Source organism: Cricetulus griseus, unplaced genomic scaffold (genome assembly GCF_003668045.3).
Source record: "Cricetulus griseus strain 17A/GY unplaced genomic scaffold, alternate assembly CriGri-PICRH-1.0 unplaced_scaffold_1, whole genome shotgun sequence".
NCBI classification, from domain to species: Eukaryota; Metazoa; Chordata; class Mammalia; order Rodentia; family Cricetidae; genus Cricetulus; species Cricetulus griseus.
The window spans coordinates 4,337,291-4,364,941 of record NW_023276808.1 but is presented as its reverse complement, the minus strand read 5'-3'; the positions used below and the strand labels follow the sequence as shown (position 1 = coordinate 4,364,941).

The window sequence follows — 27,651 nt, the reverse complement described above, 5'->3', positions numbered from 1 at the left end:
TCCATCTTTATTGTTTCCATAATCAGTAAAACATAGGTGATTCTGCCATGATTTGATGGACCCTACCAAGCATGGATCAAGTTTGCTAAAGTTTTTGTATAATGTTGCCCTGAGATAAGTATTTACTTTGCATACTCCTTCAATAACTTAAGGGCTTAGCTAGATAGAGTCTTAGAGTTGTGCTTCCTTCCTCGACTTTAAATGCAGGCCAGGGAATTTTCTTTTATGGTGTTAAAAACCGTGAAAATTGCTGTCTCTTTTCCATCACTGGATTGCCATCTGAAACTACCTAATGTTATTTTTCTTAACCAGAGACTTTTCATTTGTTGATACTTTTGTCCTTTTCACTATGGACTTGAAGGAGTCAACATCTAACCATCTAACCAAAGCAATATTTTGTCTAATACATCAGGTCAGCAGCCTATTACTCTCAAACTAACACTTACTCACTTTTTGGGACATGCAAAAAATAATAAAGATTCAGAGACAAAATATCACAAAAATGAACTCTAGCTAATTTTTTTCATGAAACCTTTTAAGTATCTATGCTTACTTACTATACCAACATCATATAATACAATCCAAAATCATTGAAGCCAGGCATGACTGGAGGGCCAAAGCAAGAAAAAGATATGACTGTTTTATTGAGAGCAATCAGATGTTTTATATCTCTATCCGAAACATAAGATAGTGGCAATTTCCAGGATTATTACAATTGTAGTTGCCAGAATCACATGAAAATTGCAAGCCATACAATATATATGAGATTAATGTCTAAGAACAATTGTCTTGTTAAGTTTACATACTACCTTGACTAATAAAGAATCATATAGAGAAATACAAATTGGTCTAAATGCCTCACTGCCTGATGGAGTGCATCAGTTTATCAGGAACAGGAAGGGACAGTGTGCCCCAGGAGCCATGGGCTTTAACCTGAATTCCTGTGACATATGTCTCTCAAGGCAGTTAGGTCAAACCAACTCCATATACCAGGCAAGCCTTTTATCCACTGAAATCCTGACCCTGACTTACAGTGTCTGCTATTACTCTCAACATTCCCATCTTTCATGTCCTAAAACAACAGGCAATTATGCACTATGGAGAACTTTTATGGCTTTTGCCACCTACAGTTTTGATATCTTCAACAATCTTCAAAAATTAAATATTACCATGTCCATTAATCCATTAAAGCAAAAAAAATCACCAATCAAGTTCCATTTTTGTTCCAACATGGTTCTATTTTGCTCTGATTAAATTTTCTAAGTAAAAGCTACTCCAGTAATGAACGGATTTGGTTGTTAAACCCAGTTGAGTATTTATCGTTGTTGGAAGCTTAGGAGAGAAACTCAAGTCAGTCAGTCACTGAAGGGAAAACATGTGGAACCATCCACTCTTTGTTGACTTTTCTCTTTAGCTTTGTCACTGTCTTCTGCTCTGCAAGCTCTCTTAACAAACTGAGGCCCACTTGTTCAGAGACACTGTCAATTCAGGGGAAGTTTTCTTCCCACATCAATTATCAGTCAATACTTTCTTTTTCAGGCAGAAATCAGAGATATTGATCTAAGAACACATTCAATTTATGTGTGCCCAGATGATGCTAGGTTTTGTCATTTGACACTAGAGGCTAAATATGAGACAGAGAAAATAATATATGAGAATATTTTAAAATCCAAAGCCAATGTATTAATCATGTAAATCACTTAAGCAGCAAAGATTCAAACATAAAGATAGAATATCTGGAAAACACAGATATACCAGTATGCAAGGAAATAGCAAGAGGCAAGCATCTAAAATAAAAATGAAAAAAAAAACGAAAATAATCTTGCCACAGCAAATTCTCCCAAAAAACGAAACCTTCAGGAACTGATAACATAAGAAATTTTATGAAGACAAATTGTTGAAGGGCCAACATTTTTAAGAAAAAGAATATATCTAAGTTACCAATATACAGTAGAGAAAATCAATATACAGATTCACATATGAGTTCCACACTTGTCACAAAGATACAACAATCATAAGTATGCAAGATATTTTTGAAAGAATGAACAGATTATTTTAGAAAAAGACAAGAAATATGACAGGAAATAGATAGTCAATATTTAATCAAAAGACCAAAGAAAGAATAGGAAAGGAAATGGGACATCTTGGCCACAGTTACCCATTTCCCTATAGTTCTATGTGTATAAATCAAACAAACACAGACTTCAGAACTTTCACAAAATTACATCAATGGGACCCTTGGACTGTTGTTTCAGAGCCTCGAGCTACAGATTAAAAACTGATAAAAGACTGAAGCACCATGCTCAATCACAAAACAAAACAACAAAGAAAAATAACTCAAAAGACAAGTAAACCCATGGAATGAAGTTGAAAACCATTATATGGATGAACATATCTATGAATACCTGATTTTTTACAATGAAGCTAAAATTTCACAATGAAAAAAGAAAGCATCTTCAACAAATTTTTCTGGCATACAGGATTCTGACATGCAGAGGACTGCAGATAGATCAATATCTATGGCCATTCACAAAACTTAAATCCATATGGATCAAAGACATCACCATAAATCCAACCACACTAAAACTCTTAGCAGAGAAAGTAGGAGGTACCCTCGAACAATTGGTACAGAGGACTCCTTCCTGAACATAATATCAATAGCACAGACACTGAAGTTGACAATTAATAAATGGGACCTCCTGAAACTGAGAAGCTTTTGTAAGGCAACGGACAGAGTCAACAAGCCAAAATGGCAGCCCAAAGAATGGCAAAAGATATTCACCAACCCCAAATCTGACAGAGGGCTGGTTTCCAATATACACAAAAAATGAAGAGGCTCATCATGAAAATACCAAAAAACTTTTATTAAGAAGTGGGGTACAGAATTAAATAGAGACTTCTCAATAGCCGAATCTAAAATGACCAAAAGACACTTGAGAAAGTGCTCAGCATGCTTATCAATGAGGGACATGCAAATCAAAAAACTTTGAGATATCATCTTCCTCCTGTGAGAATGGATGAAATCAAAACTACCAATAAAGTTAATGCTGGAGAGGATGTGGAGAAAGGGGAACAGCCCTCTACTGCTGGTGGGAGTGCAAATGGATAAAGCCACTTTGGAAATCAAATATGGCAGTCCCTCAAGAAAATGGGAGTCAGTCTACCTCAATATCCAACATTTCCACTCTTAGGCATATACCCAAAAGATTAACATTCATACAACAAAGACATCTGTTCAACTATGTTCATTACAGCATTATTTGTAAGAGGCAGAACTTAGAAGCCACCTAGATGCCCCTCAACTGAGGAATGAATAAGTATTATTCAGCATGAGGAGTAAGATTCAGAATGAGGAGTACTATTCAGCAGAAAACAACAATGAAATCTTGAAATTTGCAGGCAAATGGAATGAACCATAAGAAACCATACTGAGTGTGATCCAGATTAATGAAAGGTTAACCATTTAAAAACCTTCAATTAAGTAAAATCCCTCTCAGGTATAACCAATTCTTTGGAAATTTGGTAATTCCAGAAGAGGCATCTCAACCAACAAGACAGAAAAGTTGAGAAAATTTTCTTGCCTGGAGGAATGAGGGTCAGCACGGGAATCATTCCAAAACAAACTTTTCCCAAACAAAGGATTGATTGTGAATTTACTTAGGAACTCTGTACATGTTCATATAATATTTGGGGTCTTATGGGGGGACCCTGGATCTCAAGACAGTGTTTCTTTGCTACCAATGTCTGACCTGTTCCTATAATATTCTCTGTCTCGTTAGCAGTGTCAGTTAACAATTACAATTCTGAACATGAACACGATGTAAAAGCAGAAACATTTAGGGACACTCTTAATTCAAAGTTATATAGGAACTTATATACATTATAAAATTTATAAGAAGGAAGATTTCTGGCTTGTTTAATTGTACTAAAAGGTCTCGGTTGAAAATTAAGTAAATGACACTGTGAAATCTAAGATCACTGCGTGATCTAAAGACAAGTGTACCACCTGCAAAATTCATATAGATAAATAAAAGAGAATACAAAAATTTGAAGGAAAATTAACCTAATAGCATTGTGTACTCTCCTCTTTGAGAACGATTTTGATGGTTTCTATTAAGCTCAGAACAAAGCTTCTTTTTTCTCTGAGCAGGCTGGCTAGGAAGATGACATGATATGCTTTCATTGAAGACCATAATGTCTTCATGTTAACTATCCCTGCCTGCTGTCTGACTCAAGCCTGTGATATCAATGTAAAGAATTCTATTATTTTCTCATTTTAACTGTTTTTAAGGTAGAGTTTCACTGTGGCTTTGGAGGCTGTCTTGAAACTAGCTCTTGCAGAACAGGCTGGTCTCAAACTCAGAGAGATCTGCCTGCCTCTGCCTCCCAAGTGCTGGGATTAATGTTGTGGGTGACCACCACTGGGATCTATTATTTTCTTTTTAAACCTTTTTTTTTAATTTTAGTTATGTGCATGTTTTGTCTCCATGTCTGTGCACACTCATTACAGATGCCAGAAGAGGACAGGAGATGCCTGACACAGAACAATGTTAGCTTCCATGTGCATTCTGCAAATGAAAACTGGGGCCCCTACAACAACACACAGTGCTATTAATTGATGAGCCATTACTCCACTCTCTCTTTTTGTTAAAAATGTATTACTATATATTTTATTTAGAAGATATTATACCCTTTCCCTGTTTCTCTTCATTCTTCCCTTCTCAAATACATTTTTCCAACTTTTTCACTGTAAAATAAGTATGGATGACAATGCTGATACATGAAATTAAATATCAGACAACCATGTGTGTTGTATGTTGGCTTTAAGTATATGATTGCAGGTCTGTTGTAATGGAGAGCAGTAAGGAGTTACACATTAGTGACAAAGAGTAATACTCAAACTTGTATTTCAAAGATCTCTATGAAAAGTGTATACATAGGAGTCCTTATACGTGTCCATGAATAGATTTCCAGATGCTTTTCATTGTGAGTAGCAACCAGGAAAATGGATTAGTCTCCTTTCTTTTGAACAGATAACATGACCTGATCCAAAGTAATTTTAGGAGAAAATATTCACTTGGTTCACAATTATAAGGTTACCCCTAAATACAAGATTTTTGTCTCCATGGATCTGAAAGTCACATGATAATCATAATATAAAATGCTTTCAAATTAGAAATCTAATACCTTTTTAAAAATTCCAACATTTAAGATGTCTACAGTAGCTTAAGTATACGTTAAGTGAAAAACGTGAGTAACTGCCTATTATTTTCCAAAAGCGATAAACAGGGTAATATCAAGTAATCAATCATTTTTAAGGAAATGAATTCAGGAAGCCCTGCTCCAGTTGTTAACAATAGTCTTGAGGCTCAGAGACTAGAGAAGCCCATATTTCAGACTTCACCATCCCTAGCACACACAGCTATACTACCGTGCCTGTTCTATTCCATACATGGAGCTGTCTTTGGTTATCCTATGGTTCCAGAATCTAACACAACTTCAGGGGTCCACTGCAAGCTGTATCCTTTCAGGCCCTCTATGAAGGTTTTCCAAATCTGCTAGAGTCAGCAGCTCTATATGGGCTCTTCAATCTTGCATTGTCATTCAAGATATTAAGGGAGAAATATCCTTGCAAATTAAAAACAGTCTGGTTTCTAGCCAGATAACAAGCAAGGGGAGATTCTATTCCTTCACCCTAATGTATGTTGATTCTACTATTTATTTTAATCACCCTGTGTTCACAATCAGGAGTCAGAGAATGATAAATGTTGGTCCTTGTTATAAAATTAGATACCAATAACATCGATTAGAATGGTGCTATTACTTCTACAAGAGGAAAGAATCTTCTCTTCTCAATAAACTTGATATACAATCTAATGTTTCATAAACATACTACAGAGAATAATCTGATTTAGATAACCCCTCATAGTTGTGCCTGCAGAAGTGTCCCTTCACTGAATCTAGTTCTTATTAATTTGCAAATCAATATTAAACATCCCCAAGTATCTAATATAATTTTCTTTGTTGACAGAGAAAACCTTCCTAATTTAGTGATATCTCAAATACCAATTAGCCATGCTTGTTTCTAAAAGTACAAAACCTTTTGGGTCTGGCTTTACTGGTTTCCCAGATGTAAGCAGCAATTTTCTGAGGATTACATGGACAGAATTGTGAACGTCGTGTAGAGTAAGTCATAGTGCAGATGTCTTCTGACACATGTTTTTACTATATTAAATCAGAATCCCAGACAAGTCTGAACAAGAACTGACCTATGATCTTTTTACCAAAAAGAAGGAGAGAAACAGAGAGAAAGACAGAGACAAATAGATGTAGAGAGTGAGCCATACACATCAGAAAAGAGAGAGAGAGAGAGAGGTCTCCCTAACCCAATGACATGTAACTTTCAATGTCACCAAAATTGTCACATGTCTTTGTATCAATTCGTATGTGTGGTTCACTCTCTCAAAATCACACTGTATCAAAATTCAATCTTCCTAGTAATATCTGTAGTAAATCCTTGATAAAAATATTTTTTACTGCGGTGTTTTGATGTGAGGCCGAAGAGGTTATCTCTGTAAATTCCAGGTGTGTTACATAATAAGTTCCAGGTCAGACAAGGTTTAGAAAAAGTCTGTATCTCCAAATAGACTCACTGCAAAAATATCTACTTAATAAACTTTAGAATTGTGAGAATGGTTAACAGATAAAGTAATTAACTTACAACTATCCCTTCACAGCTAGGGGTGGTGACATATGACTCTAATGCCACCATTCAGGAGGAAGAGGCTGGTGGATTTCTATAAGTTTTAGATGAACCTGGTTTACAAGAGCTAGTTACAAGACAGCCTACAAAGCCACAGATAAACCCTGTCTCAAAAAAAAGCAAACAAATAAATAAATAAATAATAAAAACAAAACAACTATGTCTTCACTTTTGCATTCTCAAGACAGCTGCTACAGTACATTCCTGTAATCCAATGCTTTGATGACAGATAAAATGGAGACAAAAGATATACTGCGCCAAGTCTATTTATGTGGCATGGCAACCTAGAGACCCTGTCTCAAACATGCTAACTGTAAAACACAAACACCTAAAAGTGTTCTCTGATATTTACACCCAAACCATGACACATATACCCAACTCCCACACATAAAGAATCACATATATACAAACAGACAAATAAATAAATTATAAAAGTATAGTAGGATGTTTTGGCACACAGCCTTTATTCCAATACCTGGGAAGCAGAGACAAGCAAATTTCTGTGAATTCATCTCCATTATGAGTTCAAGGACAGCATAAAAATATGGAGAGAAACCCCGTCTCAATATAAACTCTCATTATCATTGACACATCTTGAAATCCTTTTCCAAAAAACACTGAAGTAGTCCAGCTTAATCTCACCACAGGACCCAGGTAAATTTAGGACAATATATCTTAAAGTTATTTTTGATGTCTGCCAGTGGTGGCTGTCAAAGTATTTTCAGATATGAATATAGCTGATTATGGTAGCAGAGATAGGCAGATCTCTGTAAATTCAAGCCAATTTGGACTACATAGTGAGCATGATAGTGAGGCATTTCTCAGTGACACACATACACTCACAAATATACCCACAGCAAAAGAGACACACCTCCTGATAGTGCCTTTCTGTATAAGCCTATGGGTCCAAATACATTCAGAATACCAACATTCTTATCTTTTGTTGTAATTAAATTATCTAAATTATCAAATTAGGACATAAAAAGGGTGATATTATCTGATGTTATCCAGCTGTCTACAATTCAATGTGTATGTGTATAGAAATTAAATAAATACGCATGCCACAACTTTCACAAAATTATCTCAAAGTAACCACTGAACTGTTGTTTCTGACCTTTAAGCTACTGATATTTCTTCCAAATACAGAAGCCCCATGTCAAGAGTTCTCTCCAGAAATGGAGGTGATCTCTTGCTATGGATCACCAGCTCCTTGAATTTCCTTGTTTTTTTCAGGTAAATGCAGGTCCATTGATGCTCAATCAGAAAACAGCATAGAAAAATAACTTACAATCTGCTTCCTGCCACATGGATTATGGCACAAAACATGGATTCTGCCCTATCTACATACCAAACACGATTTAGGAATTGAGAAATCTCTGTAGATGCAAAATATCTTTTCTCCCTGGAACTACAATTCACTAAATCACAACATTGTGGCTAGTTACAGCACCAAGACACAAGCATTCTAATCATGTATTGGTGAAAGCCGATGCCATCATCATTTTTCTTCAATTTGTTAAACTATTTGCAAAATTTAAAATACAAACCTAAAAACAGAATGCAATATTCATAACTTCTAAAAGCCAGAACTCCAGATTTCTAATCTGTCTTCCCGACTGCTACCAAAAGCAATGTCTGTTAAGTGAACACTGGGCAGTGATACTGCAAGAACTCTTTCCCCATATGCCAGGGCCGCAGTGTTTCAGATTATCCAGTAAATCCATACTGGGAGGAACAGAGGGCAAAGCCACTCACCAGGTCAGCACATGGACCATCAAAACTATAGTCTGGCTGATGGTCCATCTGAATCGAAAAGAACTGAAAGCTTACTGGGTGGTGGCAGCACATGCCTTTAATCCCTGCAAATGTTAGGCAGAGACAGTAATATTTCTGAGAGTTCGAGACAAGCTTGGTCTACAATATGAGTCCCAGAACAGAGTAAACCTGTCTTGAAAACTAAACAAACAGACAAACAATAACTACATAAATGAATAAATGTAATGATAACTCAAGAGACCTGCTCTGAACATCATACACTCACCATTGTATGGCTTGTGGTCTTTGTTACAACTCATTTCAGCATAGGCAGAAGATAACCACAGAAAAACCCACAAAATACCTGCCACTACTTATCCAGACATCTAACTCTCCCCATATCTCCACATTGCCTATGGCCACCCAACTAGCACTCATCTTAGGAGTTTCCATACTAGTTGATCAGAGATCAAATGACTTATACAGCACAGACCTTCCAACTCTAGCCTTCCAGCACAGTAAATAGAGTCCTAATCTTGAAATATTGTATTGTACTAGACATTCTTCCCCTCCCACAGGGCATATCCTGTTCATCATCCAAACCACAGGGTGTTTGTGTGCACAGTCCATTTCATGCTCAAGATCCAGTGCAGCAAACCCATTGCCTCAGAGCTGGGAAACTCTGCAAACAGACATAAGTCACGTTCACACAGTAACTGTTGCTACTGTGTAACTGGGTTAAAGAAAAACAGGCCAAGGATGAGAAAGCAATGGGGTAATGATAGGGCTTGGAGACAAGGTGAATATGATGCATTTATAATCTCAAAAATTATTTTGAAAACTTGAAACATGCTTCATGATCAAGTGCTCCAGGGACTTAGAGACTTGTATTAGAGCACATTAAAATTTCGCATAGCATTCCTTAACAGATGAACACCATAAACCTGAAAATACCAGTCCTTAGTAGTGGATAGTAGCAGTTAAGTAAAATGCAATCACACAGCAAGGATTTTTTTTTGCAAGGATATTCTTAAAAATAACTTCTTATAGCAAGGATATTCCATAAATAATTACTGAAGTAGAACATTGACTTGAATCCACAGGTCATTCTTTATCGACAGGGTCCAGAGGTGAAGGTAATGGGGATATGAAATATAGGACAAATAGATGGTAGAAAAAGATAAATGCTAGGTTGCAGACGTATTGCAGAGGATGTGTCCCAGACTAACTAAGCTTCTTAACAAGAATAGCAGGTTGTATATTACTTATATTGGGTTGGATAATAGAAGGAAATGGGAGAATAATATGAATCCATCAAAAACTATTATATAATGGGAGAAATTCTGGAAGAGGTTAGCAAACAACGACACATTAGGGAAACAGAGTAACTGAAGAACATGACTGACTTATGACATACAAAACCCTTCTAAACATTCCTGGCCCCACACCATTACAAGTTCTCTCAAATATATTGCATGTTTTAGAGAAGGAGCTTAGTTTTATTGTCAATACATCAGGCCTCAATGAAAGCTCACAAGTCCTACATCACAGGCTATTACTAGGTCCTCCCTACCTGAGGGCTTAAATGAATTCCTTGCTTGATAAGGTGAGTTCTTAACTCAACTGTGTTTTTTTTTCAAATAACTGTCATCTGTTCACCTTCCAAAACTATGGTATTCTCAAAAAAGCTAGAATTTCATCTGGCACAAAATTAACTGTCAATGGAGATAACATGTAAATGTTAAATGCAGAGTTGAATGCCAAGAAGATACTGGAAAAACTATGCCTGTCTGAGTTAGGCAAGCTGCTTTCCATATATTCATCAAGAATGTTGAAGTTGACTAGAAACTTGCTCCTACACCCATCTTCCTGCCAATACTCTGATCAGATTAATCCACAGAGCAAAGTTTGTGAAATACCTCTCCCTAGGTCAGATAATTTACATGGACCACATGGGAATTCACAAGACAGGGAATCAGGCTGCACTCCTCCACCAAGATACAAGGAGGACCCACCACACTGACAGAGGAAATCCTGAAAATTCTAATTATGTCACATGCAAACCTAGAGACCCTATCTCAAACATCCTAACTGTAAAAGACAAGCACCCTAAGTGTTCTCTGATATTTGCACCAAAACCATGAGACATATGCCCAAATTCCACACCTAAAAATCACATAAATATAAATAGACATAAATGAATAAATAATAAAATTATAATAGGATGTTTGGACACACAACATATATTCCAATACCTGGGCAGCAGAGACAAACAAACTACTGTGAATTCTGCGCCAAAATCATCTGCATTCTGAGTTCAAGGACAGCCAAAAATATAGAGGGAAATCCTGTCTCAACATAAAATTCCAACTCTGATTATCATTGACTCATCCTGAAATCCTTTCCTGACATGTACTGAAGTGGTCCACCTTAATCTCACCACAGGGCCCAGGTAAATGACAATATATCTTAAAGTCAATTTTGATGTCTGCCAGTGGTGGCTGTCACAGTATTTTCAGATATGAACATGGTTAAGTATGGTAGCAATGATTGCCATCCTCCATGAGCTTATGGGTCCAATTACATTCAGACTACCAACATTCTTCTTTTTGTTGTGATTAAATTATCTAAATAAAAGCTACTCCTGTAATGAAGAGATTTGTTTGTTACTCCTAGGCCAGTTTCTATCATTGTGGGAACTTAGGAGAGAAACTCGAGTCAGTCATTGAAGGGAAAACATGTGGAATCATTGTGTCTTGATTTTCTCTTTTTCTTTGATATTATCTTGTGCTCAGCTATCTCTCTTAAAAAGCCCAGATGCACTTTCTCAGAGATAAGCTGAAGTCTTATTCCCACATAAAGCATCAGTCAACACAATATTTTCCAGGCATAAATCAAACATTCTTATCTAAGAACACAATCACTTTTCTCTCAGATGATCCCAGGTTTTGTCAAGTGGATACCTGATCCAGTTTAGCCAAAGCAACTGTATTAATCATATCAATCACTTACACAACAAAGACTCAAACATGAAGACAGCAACAACTGGAGAACACAAATTTGCCAGTATGCAAGAAAATAGGAAGAGGCAACCATATAAGATAAAGATAAAAAAAGTAAACCTTCTATCCACAGCCACTTCACGCAAAAGCAAAACATTCATAACTGATAACATAAGAAATTTTATGAAGATACATTGCTGAAGGTCCAACATTTTTATGTAAATGGATATAAATAGGTTAAATTATACATTACAAAAAATCAGTACACAGATTCACATAATATGAGGTCTAAACTTGTCACAAAGTACAACAATCAAAAATATTTTGAAAAGAATGAAAGGGTCGGTGAGAAAATGCCAAGAAAAAAGGCAGGTAAATATTGTCAACTTTTAATCAAATACAAAAGAAAACAGAGGAAAGGAAAAGGCTGATTTTGACCAATGATACCCAGCTCCCTATGATGTTATGGGTATAAAAATTAAATAAACACAGACCTCACAACCTTCACAAAATTACCTCAAAATGACCCTTGAACTATTGTTTCTGACCCTAGGGCTACTGATATTTCTTCCAAAAACAGAAGCACCATGCTCTAGATCTCTCTCCAGAAATGGAGGTGATCTCTGACTATGGATCAGAAGCTCCTTATAATTCCTTTTGTTTCATGTGCATACAACCCCACTGATGCTCATTAACAAACCAACCTAGAAAAATAATTTAAAACACAGGTAAACCAATGTAATCAAATTGAAAACCATGATATGGTCCCACATACCTATGAATACCTGATGTTGGACAATGAAGCAAAATTATACAAGGTAAAAAGGGGCATCTTCACCAAATAGTGCTGGCATAAATGGGTTCTGGCATGTAAAACACTGCATACAATCCATATATATATCACCATGCACAAAACTTAAGTCCAAATGGACCAAAGACCACAACATAAATGCAGCCACACTGAACCTCTTAGAAAATGCCTCAATGAATTTGTACAGTAGAACACTTCCTGAACATAATACCAGCAGCACAGATACAGAGTTGCCCAATTAATAAATGGGACCTCCTGAAACTGAGAAGCACCTATAAGTCAAAGGACATAGTCAACAAGAAAAATGGCAGCCCCACAGAATTTGAAAAGATATTCATCATCCCCACATTTGTCAGTGGGCTGATTTCCAAAATACACAAAGAAGTAAAGAGCCTCATCACCAAAACACCGAAGAATCCAATTAAAAAGTGGGGAAGAGAATTAAATAGAGACTTCTCAGTAGAGGAATCTAAAATGGCAGAAAAACACTTAAGAATGTGCTCGACATTCTTAGACATCAGGGAAATGCAAATCAAAACAACTCTGAAGTAGCATATTATTCCATTATAATGGCTAAAAAAAAAAAAAACCAATAACAGTTTATGCTGGAGAGTGTGTGGAGAAAAGAGAACACTCCTACACTGCTGGTGGGAGTGAAAATTCATACAGCCAATTTGGAAATCAGTATGGCGATTTCTCAGTAATATGGGAATCAGTCTACAAGATTCAGCAATTCCACTTGTATGCTAAAATATGAACATTTAAACAAGAAGGACATCTTTTAAACTGTGATCATAGCAGCCTTATTTGTAATAGCCAAAACTTGAAGCAACCTAGATGACCCTAAACTGAATAATGTATAGAGAAAATATGGTATATTTACACCATGAAGTACTACCCAGCGGAAAAAAAAAACAATGGAATCTTAAAATTCACAGGCAAAAGGATGGAAGTAGAATAAAGTTTCCTGAGTAAGGTAACCCAGTAACAAAAAGACACACATCACGTATACTCATTTATATATGGGTTTTTGACATGGAACAAAGCATTTCCATCGTACAATCCACACCGCCAGACAAGCTAGGAAACAAGGAGCATCTTAAGCAAGACATAGATAACCCAGAGAACAGGAAAGGGACAATATATCCTGAGTTAATTGGGTGCATGGGGGAGGGGAGATGGAGTTAGAAGAATGAGAAGGGGATAAGAGGAGGGGAGAGGAGGACATGAGGGAGAAGGAAATTGAGTCAGGGGAAGAATAGAGGAGAGTAAGAAAAAGCAATACCATAATAGATGGAGCCTTATGGGTTTAGAGATAAATCTGGCACTAGGTAAATGTCCAGAAGTTTACAAGAATGAGACCAAATAACAATCTAAGCAACAGTCCAGGGGTCACCTTAAATGCCCTTCTCTGGTAATGAAATCTTTGACTACCTTATATGACATCCTAGAGACTTGCTTACAGGTTTGCATCACCACCACCTGGCACAAATAATATTTATTAAGAAAAAAGTCAGAAGTCAGATATGGGGGTAAGACCCTGAAAGATGAGAGAACTAGTTGGTCAGCCATCAGTGACTCCTACCTCTTCCATTTCTAAATCTAAAACAGAGAAGGATCCTCCTTCAGCCCATCCTTACTAATTCCAGTCTCCAATCTCTCCACAGTTTTCCAAAACTCTATGTTAATTTTTGGTCCATTAACTGGTAGCTCTGGTCTCTGATGCCACCCAAGCTTCATTATAAAAATATGATAAAAAAAACACACAACCCCCAGGACTTCACTTCTTATCTATCTCACACATTTGCTAATTACATTCCTCCTATGAAAGTCTCCATGGCAGGTGTCTCATATCATGAATATCTCAACATCCTGTGGTCTCAAATGCAACTCAGCTTCATATTCACTGCTTCATGCAATGAACTCTCATTTGGTGTCTGATTGTCAAAAACATAATGTGTAATATAGTGAAGAACTGACCACAGAAGAAGAATCCATCATCTTTATTTTGCATCTTTATTGTTTGCATAGTGAGTAAAAAAATAGGTGATTCTGCAATGATTTTGTGGACCCTACGAAGTTTGAATCAAATTTGTCAGTTTTATCCTGAGACAAGAGATTATTTTGCCTACTCCTTCAATATGGTAAGGCCATTGTTGGATAGCATTGTAAACTTGGGCTACATTCCTAGGCATTTAATGAACAGCAGGGAACTTTCTTTAATACTATTAAAAACCTTGAAATTACTGTTTCTTTTCCATCAATGGATTGCCATAACAAAACAGAGACTTTCATATATTCCTCCTTGTACCCTTGTGTTCTTTTCACTGCAGACCTGAAGGAGTCAACAGTAATAACCATCAACAGAAACAATATTTTTTCTAAGACATCAGCCCATTACTCTTAAACTCAGCCTTATTCACTTTCTTTGGATGTGTAGATTAAGAAAGATTCAGGGCCAAAATATCACACTGATGAAATCCAGCTAAATTTTTCGTGAAATCTGCTAAGAACATGTTCTTACTTATCAGGCCAAGATCACCCAATATAATCAAAAAGGAATGCAGCTGGGTTTGTCCTAGAGGGCCACAGCAAGACGAGAATATGCCTATTTTATTGTCAGGAAACAGACTTTTTATATCTTTATCAGAAATAAGAGATAGTGGCAATTTCCAGGATCAATGCATTTGTAGTTGCCAGGAAAACATGAAAATTGGAAGCCATACAGTGTAAAAAAATTAATGTCTAAGAACAATTTTCTTGTTAGGCTTACATACTTCCTGAATTAGTAAGAAATCATACAGAGAAATACAGATTAGCCTGATTGCTTGACTGCCTGATGGAGTTCATCAGTGCATCAGGTACCAGTAGGAACAATGTGTCCCAAGAGCCATGGGCTTTAGCCTGAATATGCTTTGAGAAATATCTCTCAAGGCAGATAGGTCACGCCAATTGCATGGTGCCTGGCAGAGACTTTTACCCACTGAAATCCTGACCCTGGCCACCAGGGTCTGTCATTACTCTGACATTCCAATCTTTTGTTTCCTACAACAACAGCCAATTAAGTTCTATAGAGACCATCTATGGATTTTGCAATTTAAAGTCTTGATACTGTCAACTTCTTCCAGAGGCAGGCAGATCTCTGTGTGTTTGAGGCCAGCCTGGTCTCCAGAGCGAGTGCAGGATAGGCTCCAAAGCTACACAGAGAAACCCTGTCTAGAACCCCCCCAAAAAAGAACACCTGTTGTTGGACAATGAAGCTAAAATTATACAATGTAAAAAAGAAAGTATCTTCAACAAATAGTGATGGAATAACTGGGTGCTGGTGTGTAAAAGACTGCAGACAGATCCTTATCTATCACCATGCACAAAACATAAGTCTAAATGTATCAAAGACCTCAGCATAAATCCAGCCACACTGACCCTCTTAGAAGAGAATGTAGTAGGTATCCTAGAAGAATTTGTAAAGTAGAACACTTCCTGAACACAACACCTATAGCCCAGAAACAAAGATCCACAATTAACAAAAGGGACTTCCTGAAACTGAGAAGCTTCTGTAAGTCAAATGTTGTAGTCAACAAAACAAACAGTATCCCACAAAATGGAAAAAGATATTCATCAATCCCACATTTCACAGTGGGCTAATTTCCAACATATACAAAGAAAACAAGCTCATACCAAAACACCAAAAAAATCCAATTAAAAAGTGGGATACAGAAATAGATACTTCTCAATAGAGGAATCCAAAATGGCTGAAAGACACTTGAGAAAGTGCTCAGCATCCTTAGCTATAAGGGAAATGCAAATCAAAACACCACTGAGGTAGCATACTGCTCCTTTCAGAATAGCTAAAATCAAAAACAATGACAGTTTATGATAAAGACAATGTGGAGAAAGGAGAACACTCCTCCAGTGCTGGTCGAAATGGAAAGTCCCGCAGCTACTTTGGAAATAAGTACAGTGGTTCCTCAGAAAAATGGGAATCAGAGTACCACAAGATGCAGCTTTTCCACTTGTAGGCATATAGCCAAATGATGTATATTCATACAACAAGGACAACTGTTCCACTATTTTCAAACCAGCATTATTTGTAATAGCTACAAAGTGGAAGCAACCTAGATGACCTTAAACTGAATAATGGATAGACAAAATATGGTACATTTACATAATGGAGCAGAAAAATGTCATCTTAAAATTAACAGGGAAATGGATGGAAGTAGAAGAAAGTATCCTGGGTGAGGAAAACTAGTCAAAAAACATGGTATGTACTCACTTGTGCATGGGTTTTAGACATGGAAGAAAGGATTACCATCTTACAATCCACACTCCCAGAGAAGCTAGGAAACAGGGAGAAACGTAAGAGAGATTACCACATGACCCCCAGAGAAGGGGAAAGGGACAAGGTCTCCTGAGGTCACTGGGAGCATGGGGGAGGAGAGAGGGAGTTAGGAGAATGAGAAGGGGAGAAGAGGAGGGTAGAAGAGGAATTGAGGAAGCAGAAAGAAGGAATCAGTGGTAGAATACAGCAGAGCAAGAAAAGAGATACCATAATAGACACAGCCATTATAGGTTTAATGAGAAATCTGGCACTAGGGAAATGTCCAGTGATCTACAAGGATGACACCAACTGACAATCTAAGCAGTAGTCAAGAGTTTACTTTAAATGTCCTTCTCTGAAGAGATAGTTGACTACCTGATATGCCATCCTAAAGCATTCATCCAGTAGCAGATGGAAGCAGAAGTAGACACGTACAGTAAACATTGAACCAAAATCCTGGAATCTAGTTTCAGATAGGGAGGAGTGATGAGGAAACGAGTCAAGACCAGACTGGAAAAACTCACAGAATTAGCTGACCTGAACAAGTGGGAGCTCATGGACCACAGACTGATAGCTTGGGGAACCAGCATAGGACTGATGCAGGCCCCCTGTACATGGGTGTCAATTAGGAGGACTTGGTAATTTATGGGGCCTCTGGTAGTAGATTAGAATTCATCCCTAGTGTATGAAGGGACTGTGGGAGTGCATTCCACATAAAGCAACACTGTGTGAGCTTAGAGGAGTAGGCCTATGCCTTGCTCCAAATGATATGGCAGACATTAGAGACCACTCATGAAAGTAGCAGAAATGGGATAGAATAAGGGGTCAGTGAGGGGCAGGGTAGGAGGAGGGGTGAGGAAACTGAGATTGACATGCAAAACAAGGTTATTTCTAATATAAATTGAAAAAGGAAAAAATGCTCCCCGAACCAAAAAAAATGCAAAAAAAAAAAAAGACATGTGATTTTAAATCTGATCCCATGGCCTATGGCACATAACTTGGAATCTGCCATATGTACCTGTACGTCACCTGGTACACTTGAGCTATCTCTGCACATCAGAAACTCCTTTTCTCCCCTGGAACTTATCTTCACTGAATCACATCATTGTGGTTATTTGCAATACTAAGTTGCAAGCATTCTAATAAAGTACTCATGAAAGACAACCCACATAACCATTATTCTACATGTTCCTAAATTAATAGCAACAGTTGTAATACAAACATGAAAATGGAATGCATTATTCAGAACTTCTAGAAACCAAATCTATAGTTTTCTAATTTGTTTTCCCACTGCAACCAAAAGCAATGCCCAAATGTGAACACTGGACAGTGACACTGCAAGAATTATATCCCCCAATGGCATTGCTGCAGAATCTCCCATTACCCAGCAAATCCATCTTGAGAAGCACAGAGGACAAAGGCCATTGCCCAGGTCACCACATATACCAATGGAACTACGCTGTGGCTCATGTTCCATTCAAGTCCCAACAGCATTGAAAGCTCACTGGGTGTTGTTGGCACATGCCTTTAATAACAGCCCTTGGGAGGCAGAGGCAATAAGATCTCTGTGAGTTCATACCAGACAGGTATACAAGGTGAATCCCAATACAGCCATGAATGTTTCAGAGGAAAAACTTTTCTTGAAAAACAAGCAGTCAATAACTAAATAAATAAATAAATGAAATGATGGCTCAAAAGATCTGCTCTGAAAACCATATAATTGCCATGGTATAGCTTGTGTTTTTTCATATAAATCAGTTCAGAAAAACCAGAATATAACAATGGTAAGAAACTACAAAATACCAGCCAGTAGTTATCCTGACAGCAAACCTTCCCCAGAACCCCCACATCAATTGACTCAGATATCACAGTCCTTCCACCTCTGTCATTACAGCACAGTAGACACAGCCTATTCTAGAACATTTGTATTTTAGTAGTCATTCTTCCTCTCATGTACAGCACATCCTGTTCCTCATCCAACGCACAGGGTCCTTTGTGTTCATTGTCCATTGCAGCAAACCCATTGCCTCAGAGCTGGGAAATCCTGCAACCAAACGCAGGTCACCTTCACACAGTATCAGGTGTTACTGTGTAATGGAGTTAAAGAAAAACTGGCCAGAAATTAGAAAACAATGTAGTTTTAATAGGACTTTGAGGCAGAAAAGACAATGTGAATATGATGCATTTACAATCTCAAAAATTATTTTGAAAAGTTGAAACAGGATTTATGATCATGTGATCCAGAGACTATAGACTTATTAGAGCACAATAAAAATTTTTGATACCTTTTGTCTAAAGGTGAACACCAAAAGACAGAAAATACCAGTCCTTGGAAGCAGATACTAGCAGTTAAGTAAAATGCAATCACACTGCATGGACATTCCCAAAATAATTTCTTTAGTACATAATTGACCTGAAGGAACAGGTCATTCTCATTGAGAGGGTTCTGAGGTGAAGGTCACAGGGGCTATGAAAGATAGGACAAGTAGAAGGTAGGAAAGATAAACACTAGTTTGGGTAGGTATTGCAAAGGATATGTCCCAGACTAACTATGCTTCTAGAACAGAATAATGTCTTGTACACTGCTTAAATGGGGTAGTAGGATGAAAGAAAAAGAGAGAATTATATGAAGTTATCAAAAACTATCATATAATTGGAGAAAATCAGGAGAAAAAGAGTCAAACAATGCCACACATGGGAAACATTTTCCCAAGAACATTATTGACTAAAGACACAGTGGCCTTAGGCCAGACAACAACAGCTCCATATGGTGGGATGATTGATTTAGGAATCTCAGGATTTGCCACAACCCTTCCAAAAGTCCCTGACCCCAGACCATTACCAGCTCTCCCAAACATATTGCAGGTTTTAGAGAAGGATCTCTGTTTCATTGTCAATACTTCAGGCCCTTAGGAAAGCGCCCAAGCCCAAGTCCCAGGCAGTTACTAAGTCCTCCAAAACTGAGGGCTCAAATGAGAGCTTTGTGTAATGAGGTAAGTTCTAAACACAACTGTATTTTATTTCAAATAATGGTCACATGTTGTTATATTGCATACCTGAGAAAACTGTTAATTTCTCAAGAAAAAAATAGATTTTATGACACCAGGATTTATGATTTGTTGTGACCCTGTAATGCCTCCTTGAGCAGCTTGTCAGATGCCTGCTATTTGATATGGGAAGGGCCTAATGGCTTGTTTTTAAATGAGGAAGGGCTTCTTTGCAATGGTTTGGACAAATTCCTGGACAATCCTAGTGAAAAAATGTGATTACTAGCATCCAAACAAGGCTGGTTAGCATACACTTAATTTTGGGTATTTCAGTTCAATTATATTTTGGGAGACATACTACATCCTAAACATTGGTAAATATTTTATATCACCAATTCTTCTCTCCTACATTATGGCATAATAGGAGACTGCTGAAGATCACATGAGATGCCCTTGGACAACCTGCATAAAATTAATGATAGATGTATATTACATGTAAATGTTAAATGCAGAATGTTGAATGTGAAGGAGGTACTAGAAACAGTTGGTCTCTCTAAGTAAAGCAAGCTGCTTTCCATATATACATCAAGAATGTTGAAGTTGACTAGAAACGTGCTCCTACACCAAGCTCCCTGATATCAATGCTCTGATCAGATTAAATCCACAGTGCAAAGTTATTGAGAGACCTTCCTGTAGGTTGAAGAGTTTATATTAACCACACAGGAAGACAGGGAATCTGTTTTCTAGAAGGCAGGGAATCTGGCCGCTCTCTCCCCCAGATACAGGGAGGACCCACCAAGCTGTCTGCCACACCTGGCAACCTGCTCATCCCAATATGCAGACAGCATCCCCTAGCTCACCATTTTGTGGTTTCCCAGATCAATGAAGCTCTCAGATCAGCTCCCTGCAGCACACAAAACTGGCTCTTGTTCAAAGTCAAGCCTGAAGCCTGGTGACAGGAAGAGTCCTGCACCTCTGCTGACTGGAAGGTCATATGGAGGGCCTGATTGGACAGTGAGACTTGAGTGACAAGAGCACCTCCCATAGGGTTAGAGTGTGCTTAAAGACACAGTATTGTGGTTCCTGGCTAGGCCTCCCACACAAGAAAAGAATCTTTACTAGATCTGCAATGATGTGCATTTCAACAACATGGCCCCTGACTCCGATTACAGACCCTGCTATCTTCCTGGTCTCCATAGCAACTTCCCCTTGTCTTCCTGGGTATAATTGAAAAGTTTCTACACCCCAAATAAGCCTGTCAGGGGATGCAGCAATGCAAATCAGAACAAATCAAAGCAAATAAGAAAAATCTCACATGAGAGATGTGGTTCTCTTCTCCCTCCCACCTGCCTTCTCAGTCTCAGGCAGAGAACAAGTATTTGATCCTGAAGTTCAGGGGCTATTGATTTGTGGGATAATCAGTAATGGTGGAGACTGTGGTTCCTGGAACAACAGCCACAACATTAGGAGCAGGAGCAGCGGCGGTGGCAGAGGGCTCCCTCACCCTGATTTCCTCAGTTGCTGCCCTGGCTATGGGGATGGGTGGAGGGGAAGGCAGCAACAGCAGTAGCAGTGGCTGGAAGAAACAGATCACCTGCAGATATTTTATGCATGGGGTTTGTAAGGAAGGATATAACTCTCCATGCTCCCATGACCTCTCTGACAGTCCATATGGTGTAGTGTGTAAGTATTTTCAAAGAGGTTCTGTGTTTATTGAGACCGCTGCAGATACAAACACAGCAAGCCACTGCTGAAGTACCCCAGCAGGGCTCAGAGACCAAGGAAGAGTTAGTGAAGAAGCCACCTGAGGTGGAGACAAAGAAGCAGCTCTGTCCCTATGCTGCAGTAAGAGAGTGTCACTATGGGGAAAACTGTATGTGTCTCCAGAGACTCCTGTGACATGTGTGGCCTGCAGGTCCTGCACCCAATGGATGCTGCCCAGAGATCACAACACATAAACTCTTGCATTGAGGTCCATTAGAAGCACATGGAGGTCTCTTTTTCTGTGCAGTGCAGCAATGACATGATATGTAGGGTCTGCATGGAGGTGGTCTATCGGAAAGCAAATCCCAGCTAGCACAGCTTTGGGATCCTGTCCAACTGTAACCACACCTACTGTCTCAAATGCATTCACAAATGGAGAAGAGCTAAGCAAATTGAGAGCAAGATCATGAAGTGAGACTCTTCCCCAATCTTCATTTGTGCTTTCTATTTTCGGGAAGAATTTATTATCCTGTGCCAACTTCCAACCAGAAGGACCACATTAATATGCATGTATTTTGTCATGAACCTGGGTGTTCTAATTGGGATTTCTTCTTTGTACTTCTGCTAGTTTACTGCTTAGTAAGGACAAAAAGGGAGAGGTTTGTTCTTTGGTTTCATGCTGATGTCAGATGAACTGAAGATACTTTCTTCATGGTTGTTACTGGGATTTCACACAATTGGGAAAGTAAAGAAAAAACCAGATCTCAAACAAAAAACAATAGGTCTTCCCCCTCTTCAGAAGGCTGGAAGATGGTTCCATTGCTTTCAGTTTATTCCTGAAATTCAGAGCAAACTCTAGGCAAATGACTAATAATAAAAGAATAGTATTCATGGAAATTTGAATGTTTGGATGTCAATAAGCTAGGAAGAATGTGTTAATGAGCTCTATTGTTAGAAAGCACATCTTCCTCCAGGTGCAGGTGGAAAAAAATCACAGCTGCATTATTCAAGTTTCTCTACGTGAATGGTATAGAATTTTGCATGCCTCCATGCATCTCTAGAGTAGATTCATTAGAATGTATCACAAGCTGTGGTCACTATAGACCAACCATGGCTTCCTACCAATGGAATTTTGAAGAATATAGTAGATTGTTTTTGAGCGATTAGCTAAATCAAGTGAAGAATGCAGTAATTGTTCAGTCCATGAGGCTGGTCATGTCAGCCTGTCTCCTTATACCCAAAATTTCCAAAGAAGTTGGCTCTAATGCTATGAAAGAAATGAATTTGGCAGTGAGAACTGGAATAAGCAGGTAAAACGAGAGAGCTTCCTTCTCTAATATTGTTTATATATGTTGGCTCCTACCAGAAAGTAAGATTCAGGTTATAAGTGGATCATATTCTCCATTTGATTATTTATTTTCATTGTTGTTGTTGTTTTGTGCACATGTTTTCAAGAGCTGTTTTATGGCTGAGGCACTGGAAATCATTCTATAGTCCAGACTTGTCTGAAACTCAGAAAGTCCCACTACCTCTTCCTCCTGAATTCTGGTGTTAAAGTGTGCACTGCTACCAAGCACCTAAAGGTGGATCTTATCATCTCAGGTGATCAAGATTAATGACAACTTTTCTTATTTAAAAAACTTTAATTAATTAAAATTCCCTCAGGTGAAAGCAACTCTTTGTTAATTAGGTAATTCCAGAGTAGCTATCTCAACCACCAAGGCAGAAGACATGAGACATTGTCTTGCCTGAGGGAGGCAGGGTCAACATGGGAATCATTCCAAGGCAAAGTTTTCCCAAAGAAAGAAGGATGCTGATAATGATAAACGTTGGTGCTTACTCTATAATCCAGTACCAATACCATGGACTGGAATGTTGCTATCACTTCTAGAAGGAAGAAGAGTCTTCTCAACTCAATGAACTAAATGTACAAGCTCATGTCTCATAAATATACAGTGAGAAAAATAAGATGTAGATAAGCCCTCACAATTTTGCCTGAAGAAGTGTCCCTTGACTGAACTAGATCTTATCATCTTGAAAATCAATATTAACCACCAGACAAAATTGATATACCTTTCTGTGTAGACAGAGAAAAACCTTCCTAATTTAGTGATATCCCATATACAATGAGCAATGTTTGATGACAAAAATGAAAAAAAAAAAAACATTTTGAGGATGGATATACTCCTTTCCCAGATGTCAGCAGTAATTTTGTGAGGATTACAAGGACAGAATTGTGAATCTCATGTAGTGTAAGGCACAGTGCAGAAGTCTTCTGACCCATGTTTTTACCTCATTAAATCAGAATCTCAGCCAAGTGCAAGCAGAAACTAACCCATGATCTTTTTATTAAAGAGAAGCATAGGAAGAGACAGAACAAATAGGTGTACACAGAAAGATATACACAGAGGGAAAGGCACACACACACACACACACACACACACACACACACAGAGACACAGACACAGACAGCGAGAGAGAGCTACCTAAGAACCCATTGAATTATAAGTTACAAAGTCACTAAAACTGTCATGTCTTTGTAACAATACTTTTTTACTGAAATCATTTTTTTCTTTTTTTTTTATTTAGAAACAATCTTGTTTTACATGTCAATCCTAGTTCCCTCTTCCTCCCCTCCTCCCCTGTCCCCCTACCCCACCCACTTTCTGCTCCCCAGGGATGGTGAGGTCTTCCATGTGGAATCTTCGAGGTCTGTCATATAGTTTGGAACAGGGTCTAGGCTCAGAGCGTATGCCTCTATGTGGAATGGACTCCCAAAGTCCATTCGTATACTAGGGATAAATACTGACCCACTGCCAGATGCCCCACTGAAATTATTTTTAAATACTCCAATTTAATCAACTTTCTTCTCTACCCATAAAATTCTGTTGAAATGTTTCACCACCCTTTCAAGTTCTTTATCTTCTCTACTCATAAAAACAATCCTGCAAAGGGCACACTGTTACACCCTCAGTCATCTGAGATTCAAAGTAGAGTGACTTCTGTTAAGATCGTCCACCTTACAAATGGCAAGGCTGAGACTAGAGCCCAGGCCAGAAGTCCATGTCTCCTTCCAATATCCTGATCTCCCTTTATCTCTGCCCTCCCCCCTCCTTCACCTTCTAAGAAATTAAGGAAAAGAATGAAAAGAGACAGTAAGAATTCTTGATCCTGATGGCAGACAAGGCAAATTAATGACTTCTAAAGAACATCTGCCTGAAACAGCTTTTTTCTTCCCCCTGACTTGCCAAGGGCAAGCAATGATCTGCAAGACTGAATTTAAACTTCATGATCCTGTTAGCTGTGGAATAAAAAAATCTATCTAAACCTAAAACCAAGGCCTTTGCAGCCTCCAAAGTTGGAAGGTTTTCGCCTGCGCTCTTACCATCTCAGCTTCTGCAACCAATGAGTGACGACAGAGGAAAGAACCTTCTGAGGGTACAGTACTTGGCCAACAAGGCCAACTGGCACTCGCTGCTCAGTGTTAGAAACCAATCATCTCTCCCCACCTAACTGTCACCGGGAATCGAGTCTTCAAAAGTCTGTCTGTGTCAGGCATTCCGGTTTAAAACTCTGAGACACAGAGACCCTCAGTTCTGAGCAGTCCCGAGTCACGAATGGCCACACTGCTGGGTCTGCTCTCAGCACACTGCAATCAGAAATGGAAAGACGTGGACACCGCCCCAAACTCGGCCAAGTCCCCGGGCAGAGCCAAGAAAACCAGGCCCCTGCCGAGGCGCCTCCTCCGTCTCCACCGCAGCCCTCGGCCTCTGCAGCCTAGGAGACAGCTCCCGCCCGCCCGCCCGCCCGGGGCTCGCCTCGGGGGCCGCCGCCGCCTGGGTCCCCGCCCCCGGCTCCCGCAGGATGCACGGGCAGCCCGCGCTTCCCACAGCCGCCCCCGCTCCTCGCGCTCCCGCCCGCGGCCTCCACTCCCCCCGTTCTGCGCGGTGTCGCTCAGCTTGACTTTCTTGTCCAGACTCCCAGGGGTCTCCATGGCCGAGAAGCGCGGATGCCCAGCAGCTGAGCGAGCGCCCGGGAGCGGAGGCGGGGCCGAGAGGCCGGAGGCGGGGCCGAGCAGAGAGCAGGGGCGGGGCCGAGAGGCCGGAGGCGGGGCCGAGCAGAGAGCAGGGGCGGGGCCGAGAGGCCGGAGGCGGGGCCGAGCAGAGAGCAGGGGCGGGGCCGAGAGGCCGGAGGCGGGGCCGAGCAGAGAGCAGGGGCGGGCCGAGAGGCCGGAGGCGGGGGGCGAGCAGAGAGCAGGGGCGGGGCCGAGGCGAGAGCGAGAGCAGGCGGGGGCGGGGCCGATACGCTGGAGGCGGGGCTGAGCACAGAGAAGGGCGGGGCCGAGCAGAGAGTAAGGGCGGGGCTTACACGCGGGGCTGAGGGGCGGGGCTGACATGCTCCCTGGAGAGTGCTTGCATCCTACAGAGCTCAGTGTCTCTGTGGCATGGAGGGCTGAGCGAAGCGGGAGGCCCTGGGTCTGAGCCTCATCATCCAATCACCAGGGGCGACGCCTGAATCTCCGCCTTGACCCTGAGGAGGGGCGTGGCCTGAAGGTTAATGCGGAACCACCCCTCTGGATGCTGAGCATGCAAGTCATCAGGCTTGGTGGCAAGCACTCTACCCACTGAACCATCTCAACATCCCAATATCTTTCTTAGGGGATTTAACTATTTAATAGTGGTGGATTAAAGCAGTTCTATAGCATTTATAAGTATTTATTATATGATTAAGTCAATGACCAGATGTGTGGGTAGTGCTCAGAGCTTAGCTTTCCCTGTGGACTAAGGAACAGGCAATCAAGAAGGGGTGTGGCATTCCTTGGAAGTGTCAGTGTAGAATCATCATTTAATGACATGACGTGTGTTTATATGCTCTTGTGCTCTTGTGTCTGTACGGGAGCCTATCTATATACACTCTGAATATGAATGTAGTTTCTACCTTGTCTGCTGAGAAGGCAAAGATACAAAGAAGCAATAAGCACATCTAGTGTCCAGATCATTGCTGCAGATGTCTATCCTCACTGAGTCAAACTGGCTGCCTCCAAATCTGTGATGAGCTCCGCCTGGTGCATCTCACATGACACAAAGTGAAGAAAAGTTTCTGAAAATGTTGGTGCCTCTCAGGATACAGCTGTCCATGGCGGGTTTGTTCTGGGGTCCTGAGGACTAAAATCAAAGGATACTCAGTTCCCTTATGTAAAACAATGTAGGGTATCATGTAACTTAGGCATGTCACATTTCAGGCGCCCTTACACTGACACCTACTGCAGAGTGCACATCATGTAAATAGTTGTATTGTTGAGTACCTCTGGAAAAGGCAAAGCCTCTGCAACTAAAGGGTTTTAAAGTTCTCTAGATGGAAACATATACCTAAATCTATTCATATGTCTGTCTATGTATCTATCTACACATGTTTACACAAATATAAAATGAATAAAATTGAATGACAAATGAGCAACAGGAAAATACACAATATATTATTTCTATCTAGCTTTAAATGCACAACTCATAAAAAAAAAGATGATTAAGGGCCTACAACCCCAGTGGGGTAATAGGTGAGATGTCAATGCAGTGAGTTCACAGGAGATACCCAAGTGGCCACTAAACCAAGGGTATGCCCAGCCCCCATGTTCAAATTAAAGCATTTCCCTTTGCAGCTGTGAACACTTTCCTTTTGTGTAAGCTCAGTGTCAGTGCTGGTGTGGGTCAGCTGATCATAGCACTCACAGTGCTGATGTAACACAAGCATTCTGGAAAGTCATTTGGCAAACAGATATTACTAAAAACCATCCAGTGACATTTGTCATGACTGCAATAATAGATAATTAATGTCAACACTGGTCTGCTGAGGGAGCCTGGTTAAACAGTTACAGCAGCACAGTCATACAGAAATGTGAGAGTTTACAACAGAGGCTTTAATGATTGCCAAAGGGGACACAGTACTGCAGACTGTTAATTAACAATCATTTTCCTCTGTCACTGAAAGAATGTCAATATTTTCCACATCTTTATATTTCATATATTGTCTTAATTTTCTAAAATTAAAAGTCATCAATTTTGGTATCAGGGAAAGGGGTTTTTTTCTTCTTAAAAAGTTTTCTTTATAATTTTGTTCTTAAATATATCTCTGTATATCACTAGACAAAATGGATTTCTGCCGCAGTGGGTAGACCTGGTACTGGAGTCTTAGCCCTGTGTGTCTGTAGAAATGCCACATGGTGTTTCCTCAGACAGTCACACTAGCGTTTTCTACTAAGCCTTTCCAGGGTCACCTTCAGGGCTCAAAGCCACACTAGCTGCCTGCTTGCTAGC

The 27,651-nt window shown here is 39.6% G+C and overlaps 2 protein-coding genes across 2 annotated transcripts in view; both read right to left on the bottom strand.

Annotated features, from left to right (window-relative positions):
• The window catches only part of LOC113838780 (zinc finger protein 431-like), a 37,294-nt gene extending 12,395 nt beyond the window's left edge, over positions 1-24,899 (bottom strand). The window contains exon 1 of the mRNA XM_027434308.1: positions 24,855-24,899. Coding sequence (XP_027290109.1) covers positions 24,855-24,899 — 45 coding nt within the window. The remainder of the gene's footprint in view (positions 1-24,854) is intronic.
• Positions 1-27,651, bottom strand: part of LOC107977609 (zinc finger protein 431-like) — a 156,707-nt gene that overhangs the window by 14,040 nt on the left and 115,016 nt on the right. The gene's annotated exons all lie outside the window — the stretch shown is intronic.